Below are 11,642 nucleotides of genomic sequence, written 5' to 3'. Positions count from 1 at the left end.
TCTCACAGTAGACGAGCCTTACACTCCTCCAGGCAATTCTTTCATGCTTTCTCTCATGGCTTTCAGGACACATTCTGGAGTCACCTCCACTATGTGTGTTTTTAACCCCAGTTCACAAGCTTGAACACCTGTAGGAATGTGGGGTTCACTCTCTCTCCAAATGCAGCCCACCTTTGGTGCTCTAATAGTTGCTACAACAGACTCAGACCAGCTGCAGATCATTCCAAAGACTAGCAGTCCTGGGTCCGCCCCCCCCCCTGGGCAATGATACCAAAACCTAGGAGTGGTGATGCTGAGGCAGCCTTCCCCTCACCCCCAAATCCATCTGACAACAAGTCCTGCATCGCCGCCTCCAAACCCCATCCTAAACCCATCCTTCCTCTGAATCTTTGCTGTCAGCAATGCAACCCAAGCCACCCTCACCTCTTGCTGAATTAGGGCCATGATGCAGAGCAGGACTCTAGGGGCTGTAGAGCGATATTGACATGTCATGACTCCTTCGAAAACTTATAACTCTGATATTTTCATTTCTATCTGCTTGACTTAATTGTCTATCTCTCAACTATTTGCAAACTCTGATGATGAACAGGGATGTCATTTATTTACTTGTTCAAACCCGCATATATTCTATAACAGAATATATCACAGAATATATTAGAATTCTACGATATGTATACTTTTAACACACATAGAAGAATACACACATATTTATTTAATTTTTATGTATTGATTTTGTTTATATAGTCAACATAAATATGTTTTAATTTGTAGATCTAGAGATGAACACATCCTTCATTTGTTGATCTTGCCAGTTAGCGCTCCCCCAGCTCACCTTCCCCTCCTCCAGTTACTGAGTCCTGGAATCCACAAACCTGTAGTGACACCCTTAGATCCTGGCTGGCTGCTGCCATCTACAGCCTGCTCCACTCATGAGGGGCTGGCTTTTCCTCTGGTGTTTGAGTGTCATCTGCCCCTTCTGCTTTGGACAGGGTGTCCTACCTGCCGAGATAGACTGTCTTGGAACTGTCTGTGTTCTGGGGGCCCCAGGGGCCTCCTGAGCTAGGAGGGCAGGGTTATCCCAGTCCCTGGCCTCTGCTAGAATGCTCCCAAACCAGAGGGTAAGGCAGTTGGAATGGCCCTTATTCAAGACACTGCACCCACAGACAAAATGGCTTCTTGTGGCTGCTTCCAAACACATCCAAGAAGGTTTATCCTCTGGAAACTCCATCCCCAGGAGCTGGTCCTATTGAGAGGGGCTGCCAAATCTTCCAGTAGAACTACCACAGAAGGAAGCCCTGAGCTTGGATTTGGGTGTAAGCCAAGGAGACCCATTGCAAAGGGCCCCCAGTCCCTTCTACCTCCTGGGCATGTCAGCCTTTATAACCTGAGGAGAGAACACTGGTCTTTACTTCTCTGTGTTCTTCACACAGGAGAACTTGTTGGGATGAAACAAAGCTGGAGCCCAGGAGTGATGCTGGGAAAACATGTCATGACATGGAATGGGGAAGAGGACCCCACGGTTCTGTTATGTCTATAGAAAATAAAACGATTACTGAGAATCCAGAAGCATTCACCTTCAGTTCACAAGTGTCTCTGCCATTCACAAACCAGATGTCTTAATTAAAATTCTGATAAAAGAAACAAATCAATTAACAGATAGCTTACACAATGATTTATTCTATTTTACACACAGAAAATTGCTTATGAGTATCACATTACAGCTTTAGGTTATCAGTCAACAAAGGCTGCTAATGAACTACGTTGTTATCAAGCCAGAGAAAAGATGCCCTGGGAATCCAGGTGAATTATTATGACACAGCACTTTGTTTTGAAATGTAGCTCATCTTTCATCACACACAAGGAGAGTAACCTAGCCCAAGGCAAACCAGTCTATACAACCACCTGGATTTCTGTTGAATGGAAAAGCAATGTGTACTCCATAATGCAGCCCCACAAATATAGGGTTAATATTACAGGAGAGAAAAATGTTAATGGGAGCTGTGTCACAGAACCTTAGGTTTACAGGAATAATAAAAAGATGTGGGTTTACTAAGCCCCTACCAGTTGTGTCCTCCATCACAAGGTGTGCACGTTGTAATAATAACCACAGAATAATTCTATAAGCATAACATTAATGGCTGAGATTTGTATAACTCTATAAGGCACAGCATCTGCTTTCTCATTTAATCCTTTGTTGGCACCATCATTTGAAGAGCTGCAGAGCTGCAGGTCCAGTCCATGGCCATCAGACCCCTTCTTACCACTCCAGTATGACCTGCCATTTCTTCGTTTGGAAGATCAGTCTTTCATTTACAGGAATGGAGATTTCCCCATGGTCTCCATGTTCAGTGCCTCTGAATGTTCACAGGGGGATTCTTCTGGCAGCTAAGAAGGTGAGGCAAACAGTTCTGGAAAATGCTGCTTACCTGTTGATAATGGTGGTGCTAAAGAGTCTGTGTCTTAAGTTTGGTTCTTATTCCATGAGCCATTTGCTGTGGGTAGGTTCCATTGACATGTCCTACAATGCCATCATAAAAGCATGAAGAGCTCTAAGATGGGGGACCAGGCTAGGCAGTGAGGATTTATTGGCTTCCATACTTTCCTACTCCTGGATAAAGTGCACATGCCTCCCTCTACACAGCCAGCTTCTTGCAGAAGAGAAGCGATATTTTCTTTCAAGACAGAGGCACTGTAGATCCTGTTTATTCTATTTGCCCCGGACATTGAGTTCCATGTGAAGGTCCATCTCCAGCTTTGGACACTCAAATTCGAAACATCGCCAAAACTGCAGTGGGCAGTTTTCTAGACTGCCGAATCCCTCCTGAATCAGCCACTCACTTAGAGTTCAATCACTTGTGCCTCTCTGGAAGGGAAAAGAAACATCTGGAAGTCTATTAGCAGAGTGATGATGCTCTCATTAGTCATGGCATTTGTTTATGTGACACACACAGTTAAACAAGTGTGAAAAGTTCATCAGCAAATCTTATCCAGGTGCAACAAAGAAAGGGGCCCAAAGACCAGTGGCTTCTAAGTAAAGAGGAGAGGTTTTCAGGTAGAGCTCAACGTGCCAAACTGAGGCTACAGCACCTCATCCACTCTGATGACACAAAGGGAAGGAGTCAATCCCCAGGAGTAACAGGCATAACTAGGGAAAAGAGCCACTCTGTGTGCTTGAAGAGTTTACACAGATCTGGGCAGATGCTACAAGGAACAAAGTAGACAGACCTGTGAGAGTGTAACTGGAAACTGTTATCTTCAAGTCTGAACTGTACGCTGTGGCAGAAGGTGAGACTTCTGCGAACTTAATGTATCAGCTTTGAAGGAAGGGAATGGCAGCATAGAAATATATTATAAACCAGGAACAGAGAAGAAATGATGAGGTCACCAAACCAGACCTCAATACAGTAGCACATGGACTGAAAGTCAGGCAGAGACCCACTGTGGCCCCTCTCAGCTGAGGGCCTCACTAACACCTCCATGTTGAGACTGAACTCACACCAGCACTTCACTGTAGTTTCATATAAACATTATCTGTAGTTATAACAGATGATGTATGTAATGCTCACATTGCATACTTGTCTGTGCCATTGTGTGTATTCAGTTTTATTATCTTGATGTCTAACTAACATTTCCTTATGGGAGAGGGGGCAATGAGAGCAGAACGGGGCAGAGTGAAGCATCAATGTGACAAGCCAAGTCAATGGCCACAAAAGGGACAGCGCATGCCTACCTACCCGATGTGTGAGAGACCCAGGGCACAGGTTGAGGTTGAGGTTACAGAGTTTGATGGCAGCAGAGCTGATAGGAAAGACAAACAAGTTGAATATAAGCAAAGATGGCAGGAAGGAGAAGTGGGGAAAGGAGTTCTAAGAGAGAGCCTGAATGCTTTTAGGTGTTTGCACTGGTCCTTTAAAGTATGAAGGGTCCAGAGGAACACAGAGTTTAAGTTGGTCTCGAGGTCCAGGGGCTCAACACAAAGTTCATCCTTCCTATCGTTTTTAACAAGTTCTGAGTTCAAAGAGCCCCTTCAGGTGTTCTTAAGGAGATGATCTACAGTGGCTGGACCCAGCCAGTATTTTCTCTTGAATTTCTGATGCCCAGAGAAGATAGGCAGACAAGAAGGGCTGTCTCCTTCCATCCCTGGTGGCCCAGAGCTGGGGAAGTAGCACCTGTGAGCTACCTCATAGAGTAAGTTGTTCTCTGACAGGACAATGATTCCTCTTCATTGGGTATGTCACCCAACCATAAAGAGTCAGGCACAACCTGCAGGAAAAGATAAGCTGGGCAGGGACTGAGATAGCATCTGCTGGCTGGACTGGTATGTGAATTAGACTGCAGACCTGGGCTGGGTATTGAGAAAGAGAGAGAGACTTTTGGAGACTGTAGGATTATAGTGGCTACCTAAACCCAAATCTTCCACCATGATCTACAAAAATTATACTGACCAACAGGAGAGAAAGTAAAAATAAAACTGATAACAAAACATCCAGGTTTGCCTAGGACAGTCTCAGGGTATATCTGCTGAGGGTAAGTTAATGCCTGCTGATGCTGAAAAGTCTTTTGACCAAATCCAACACACATTTCTGATTTCAAAAACTCAGTTACATAGGAATTGATGGATACTTCCTTAACATAATAAAATACATGTAGTTCAGGCCTAAAGCCAGCATCTTACTTAATGGAAACCACTAGTGGGTTTTTCCACCAAGATCAGGCAAAAGACAAGTATATATGCTGTTTCTACTATTATTGTGTTGGTCTTAGCCAACACAATCAGAGAGGAATGAACAATTAGAGCCATAAGAATGGAGAAATAAAGTCTAGTTTTGCAGATGACATGATATCATGAAATTTAGAACATGACAAAAGTGGCAAATAAGAGATCAAGAAGAAAACTAACAAAAACAATAAAAGCATTCAATAAGGCAGCTGTTAGAATGTTAACATACAAAAAAAAATCCATAAGCAATCAATGCCAAGTAGGAGATATAATGGAACACCCCACTTACAAAGCATCAAAATCATAAAATATTTAGAAATAAACTTAATAAGAAATGTGAAAAGAGTAAGAGTAAAATCTGAAAACTCTCCTGAGACACACAAAACAGACTTGTGAAAATATAACTTTTCCGTGAACAACTGCTTAACATAGTAAAGAAGTCAATTGTCTTCATTTTAATACATGAATGTAATGCAATCCCCCCAAAATACCAAGCTGTTTGTTTCCCTAGATAGATTCTGAAGTTGATTGTAAAATTCACATGGAAAAACAAACACGAGAGAAGAGCTAGGACAGAGGAGCAAGAGTGCAGCCCTGAAAATGAAACACAGTGGGGGACCAGCCATGCCAGATGGTAGAGTGTACCATGAAGCCTCCATGAGTAAGAGCATATAGCAGCTACTGAATAATCACAAACATCCTGGAGAATAACATAAAGTCTAGAAATGGTCCGAGTACACATGGAAACTCAGAACGTGAGAAGGGTGGGAAATAAAACCCTGGGGAAAATAGAACCTGTTTTTAAAATGATATTGAAATGGATTGCCATTGGGAAAAAGACAAAATTGGATCTCTACCTCATACTACACATCACAAGAAATGAAAAGGGGATCAGAGATCCAAACAGAAAATAAATTCACACAAGAACAAGAAAAAATCATATTTATGTACATATATATACATTTCTTTAATTTTATAAACTATTGTATATATGTAAAAATTTTTTAATGAAATGAAAACATCACAACCCAAAATCTCTGGGATGCAGCGAAAGCAGTCCTAAGAGGGAAGTTCATAGCAGTGCCGGCTTACCTAAAGAAGTCAGAAAAGTTTCAAATCAACAGGTTATCCTTACACCTCAGGGAACTGGAAAAAGAACAGCAAAATAAGCCCAAAGGGAGCACAAGGAAGGAGATAATAAAGACCAGAGCAGAAATAAATGAAATAGAGACCAGGAAAATACAAAAGATCAATGAAACCAAGAGCTGGTTTTTCGAGAAGATTAACAAAATTGACAAATCTCTAGTTAGACTCATCAAAAAAAAAAAGAGAGAGAGGACTCAAATTAGTAAAATCAGAAAGGAAAGAGGCGAAGTAACAACAGACTCCACAGAAATACAAAAAAACTTAAGAAATTACTATGAGCAATTATGTGCCAACAAATTTGACAATCTGGAAGAAATGGATAATTTCCTAGAAGCATACAACCTTCCAAAGCTAACTCAGGAAGAAGCAGAAAACCTGAATAGACTGATTTACCACCAAGAAAATTGAATCAGTAATCAACAAGCTCCAACAAACAAAAGCCCTGGACCAGATGGCTTCACAAGCTAATTTTACCAAACATTCAAAAAAGAATTATCACCTATTCTTCTCAAACTATTTCAAAAAATACAGAAGGAGAGAAGGCTCCCAAACTCTTTCTATGAAGCCACAATCACCCACCCTGATTCCAAAACCAGACAAAGACAGTACAAAAAAGGAAAACTACAGGCCAATGTCTCTGATGAACATAGACGCAAAAATCCTCAACAAAATCTTACCAAACAGAATTCAGCAATATATAAAGAAGATTTTACATCATGACCAGGTGGATTTCATCCCTAATATGCAAAGTTGGTTCAACATCTGCAAATCAATTAATGTGATACACAACATCAACAAAAAGTAAAAGAAAAATCATATGGTCATATCAATAGATGCAGAAAAAGCATTTGACAAAATACAGCACCCATTTATGATAAAAACTCTTAGCAAAGTGGGAATAGAGCGATCATAGCTCAACATAATAAAGGCCATATATGATAAACCCACAGCAAACACCATACTCAATGGAGAAAAGCTAAAACCATTCCCCTTAAGATCAGGAACTAGACAAGACTGTCCACTTTCTCCACTTTTATTCAACATAGTTCTGGAAGTTCTAGCCACAGCAATCAGACAAGAAAGAGAAATAAAAGGCATCCATATCAGTAAGGAGGAAGTAAAATTGTCATTATATACAGATGACATGATACTATATATAGAGGACCCCAAAGACTCCACCAAAAAACTATTGGAACTAATAGACAAATTCAGCAAGGTAGCAGGATACAAAATCAATACTCAGAAATCAGTTGCATTTGTATATACCAATAATAAACTATCAGAAGGGGAGATTAAGAAAATAGTTCCATTTACAATTGCTTCAAGAACTATAAAATACTTAGGAATAAATTTAACCAAAGAAGTAAAAGACCTGCACTCAGAAAATTATAAGACACTGAAGAAAGAAATAAAAGAAGATACAAACAAATGGAAAAAACTACCATGCTCATGGATAGGAAGAATTAATACAGTTAAAATGTCCATACTGTCTAAAGCAATATATAGATTCAATGCAATTCCTATCAAGCTACCTAGGGCATTTTTCACAGAAATAGAAAATATAATCCTAAAATTTATATGGAACCAAAAAAGACCCCAAATAGCCACAGCAATCCTGAGAAATAAGAACAAAGTTGGGGGGATCACGCTTCCAGACATTAAAACGTACTACAAGGCTACAGTAATCAAAACAGTATGGTACTGGCATCAAAACAGGCACATAGATCAATGGAATAGAATAGAGATCCCAGAATTAAATCCAGGCATATACGGGCAGTTAGAGTCTATGACAAGGGAAGCAATAATTTACATTGGGGTAAAGATAGTCTATTTAATAAATGGTTCTGGGAAAATTGGACTGACACACGCAAAAAAATGAAACTGGACCACCTCCTTACGCCATATGCAAGAACAAACTCAAAATGGATTAAAGACTTAAATGTAAGACCTCAAACCATAAAACTCCTAGAAGAAAACATAGGATCTAAATTTGCAGACATTACCCTGAGCAATATTTTTACTGATACATCCCCACGGGCAAGGGAAGTAAAAGAAAAAATGAACATATGCGATTACATCAAACTTAAAAGATTTTCACAACAAAAGAAACCATCAATAAAATAAAAAGGAAGCCTACTGAATGGGAGAAGATATTTTTCAACGAGATATCTGATAAGGGGTTAATATCCAAAATATATAAAATGCTCATGCAACTTAACACCAAAAAACAAACAACCCAATTTAAAAATAGGCAGAGGATATGAAGAGACATTTCTCTAAAGAGGACATACAGATGGCCAACAGGCATATGAAAAAATGCTCAACCTCACTAAGTATTAGGGAAATGCAAATAAAAACTACAATGAGATACCACCTTACCCCAGTCAGAATGGCTATCATAAATAAGTCAACAAACAACAAATGTTGGCGAGGTTGTGGGGAAAAGGGAACCCTGGTGCACTGTTGGTGGGACAGCAGACTGGTGCAGCCACTATGGAAGACAGTATGGAGGTATCTCAAAAAACTGGAACTGGAACTACCTTATGACCCAGCAATTCCACTCTGAGGTATTTATCTACAAAAACCCAAGACATTAATTTGAAAAAATACATGCACCCCTATGTTCATTGCAGTGCTATTCACAATAGCTAAGACTTGGAAACAACCGAAATGCCCATCAGTAGACAACTGGATTAAGAAACTATGGTACATTTACACAATGCAGTATTACTCAGCTATAAAGAAGAAGGAAATAGTACCATTTGCAATGATATGGTTGGAACTAGAGAACATTATGCTAAGTGAAATAAGCCAGTCAGAGAAAGACAAATACCACATGATCTCACTTATACATGGATTTAAAAAAACTGAATAAATGAGAAATGTAAACAGAAATAGTCTCAGAGACACAGAGGAAAAATTGAGGGTTGCTAGTTGGGAAGGGGTGGGGATGAAGGAGAAGGGGAAGAGACGAGAAAATACAAATTGGTAACTACAATATGGCCTCAGGGATAGAAAAGACAGTCTGGGGAATATAATCAATAATGTTGTAAATATTTTTTAGGAGGCCAGATGGACTGTTAGGGAGACCAGTTCATAGACGGTGTAGAGGCCTGACCACCACACTGTATTTCTGAAGCTGATGTTGAATAACACTGTATGTCTACTATAATTATATATACATATAGTCACAGGACATGGAGTAGAGTGTGGGAATGTAGTCAATGGAATTGTAATAGATAAGTATGATATCGGGGGTGGGAGGGTAGTAGATGGGGGAGGGTGGTTGCTTCTGTGTGAAGGGTGAAAAGGGTAACTATTGCATTGTTCTGTACACCTGAAACTAACAATAAAAGAAATGTAAAAAAAATTTTTTTAATTAAATATATTTTGTAAAAGGAACACAGGAAGGATAAAATAGAAGCTATTGAAAACATTTACCTAAAGCATGGTGGAGTAGACAGGTAGGAAAGCAAGACTTCTCTAAATTCACCAGTTTACACTGTTTATATATCTTTATCTTTGAACCATATACATGTTTTACATACTCAAAAATAAAATCCCTTCAGTTTTAAGGGAATTAAGAGAGAAAACATGAAGATAGCATAGAGGGCTGGCCGAATGGCTCAGTTGGTTAAGAGCTCACTCAAGAGTTTGAGCTCTGAGCAACAGCGGTTTGATTCCTGGCCCAACCTGAGCAGTCACTGAGCTGCCAACAGGTGGCAAGATGGCTCAGCTTTAAAAAAAACAGAAAAGAAAAAGAAATGAAGACAGCATAGAGACTGAAACAAATGTTTCTAACTATATCAAATTGATAGCACAATCACATAGAGAAAATAATTCAATTTTAACAAAATATTCTGTACACATAGAAAGCTAAATTTTAAGAACAAAAAGAACTGCAAAGAAATCTGCAAGTTACTGAGTAAATTTGTAGTTGTATAGTGTTATAATTCTGGAAGTATTTTGTGTGTATCATAGAATACAGCAAACAGGTAAAAACCTTAATATGGTTGAGAAACAGGGTTTTCCCTTTGGAGGAGGCCAAATAGAAGTATCGAATGAGAAAAGCTTAAGAAGAACCTTGAGATATTGAGTTGATAATTTAAATATACATTTCCTGACTCTGTCCATTGAGAAGGACTAGAAGCTGTGATGCCTCAGTAGCCATGAACATTGTGCCCAGATCTCAGTTTCTAAAAACTATACCAAGTCCAAAAATGAAAGGAAGGAAGGATGAAAGGGAGGGAAGCAGTGGGGGAAGGAAAACAGGGATCCCAGAGAAAATGGGCAATTCCAGGTCTGATCAAGGACAGCACAAGGTGAACCTGGGATACTGTGTTGTATCAGAAGTTTAAGAAATGCTGTCAAAAGCCACCAAGAAGTGACTGGTACTGAACAAACTTGGGATAATTTGAGCATAAAAAGATTCATGATATCAATGAATTAAAATGTATTGAAGTCCATAGGTATAATGATAAACAGGCAAGAGAAAGAAAAAAGAGGTAAAAAAAAGGAAGTCTTTTTTGTTCTAAAAGAATACCAGCTATTAAATGTAGAAAGAACGCTAGAATTAGAAAGAGTATCCTGTAACTCCCAATGCAATAACTGATTCAAACATGAATCACGAAGAGATATTAAATCATGGGGTGAAGAATTGTTGGGGTCAGGCTATTCACATGGTCTCAAAGTACCACCCCTCAGATTATTTACTAGTTACAAAAATGGTATTTTATTCAACAATGCAGAGATCTAGCAGTCACTTCCTTGACCAAGCGATCAAACATAGCATCACCAACAGTGAGAGAGCCTGGCATCATATGCCTCCTGATGCAATATGATAAAAGATATGCAATGTCACCTCTGTAGCATTCTTGACAAAATTCTCAATCTGAATTTACTCAGGAAGACACAATCTGGCAAATCAGGAAAATGGGACATCATACAAGACTACAAGACAACTTCAAAATTGACAATGCCATGGAGAAAAAAGGCAGAGGAGTTGTCCAACATCGAAAGAGACTAAAAAGGCAAAATCAAATACAATGGATCCTGGCTTGGAAAAAGAGAGCAATAAAATACACTTTTTAAACAATTAGAAAAATTTGAATATGAGCTGTATAATAGATGATATTGAATGAACATTCATTTTCTCAAGTGTGGTCGTTGTATAATGATTATGTGGGAGGTAACATGGTGATGTATTTAGGGGTGAAATATCATGATATCTATACTAGTTTTTAAGTGAATCAGAAGACATATATGTATACAGAGATAGTGCAAATGGGCAAAATGTTAATTTGCGAATCTAGGTGAAGGGCATGTATGTATGTTTGTTCATTACACTATTCTTTCAATTTTTCTGTGGATTTGAAGATTTTTCTAAAAGAAAGTGAGAGCACATGGGCAGTGCATGAAGTTAAGGAAAGCAGGCTCAGGGAACTTGAATTGTGAACCAATGACTCAGATAAAGCCAGAGAAGCTGCCTCCTCTCCTAGGAACAGTGCTCCTTCAACTAGCTGGCCCATGGCTGTTTCCCCCTCCTACAGGCCCTGCTAGTTCAGGCCTTGTCCACTCTAAGACCCCAAAGCAGAGGTGAAAAGCAGACATTTAACCAAACTGAAAGCTTGATAACACAAAGAAAGTTCTGGGTTTGTTTGTCTGTTTTTTTTCCCCGTCAAATTGACTACCGTATTTGCCGGCGTATAAGACGACTGGGCGTATAAGACGACCCCCTAACATTTCCACTCAAAATACAGAGTTTGTTATATACTCG

At 39.4% G+C, this 11,642-nt stretch overlaps 1 protein-coding gene across 2 annotated transcripts in view; it reads right to left on the bottom strand.

Annotated features, from left to right (window-relative positions):
• Window positions 1-1,666: 1,666 nt before the first annotated feature.
• TMEM273 (transmembrane protein 273) overlaps window positions 1,667-11,642 on the bottom strand; it is a 34,083-nt gene continuing 24,107 nt past the window's right edge. Inside the window, exon 6 of one of the 2 annotated variants that reach the window (XM_019655053.1) lies at window positions 1,667-2,883. In XM_019655053.1, the coding sequence (XP_019510598.1) occupies window positions 2,850-2,883 (34 nt within the window). In that variant the 3' untranslated portion in view covers window positions 1,667-2,849. The remainder of the gene's footprint in view (window positions 2,884-11,642) is intronic. The other variant, XM_019655054.1, reaches the window with a different exon arrangement.

Source organism: Hipposideros armiger, unplaced genomic scaffold (genome assembly GCF_001890085.2).
Source record: "Hipposideros armiger isolate ML-2016 unplaced genomic scaffold, ASM189008v1 scaffold_235, whole genome shotgun sequence".
NCBI classification, from domain to species: Eukaryota; Metazoa; Chordata; class Mammalia; order Chiroptera; family Hipposideridae; genus Hipposideros; species Hipposideros armiger.
The sequence above is the reverse complement of the archived record's forward strand: the minus strand, read 5'-3'. Positions and strand labels throughout refer to the sequence as shown.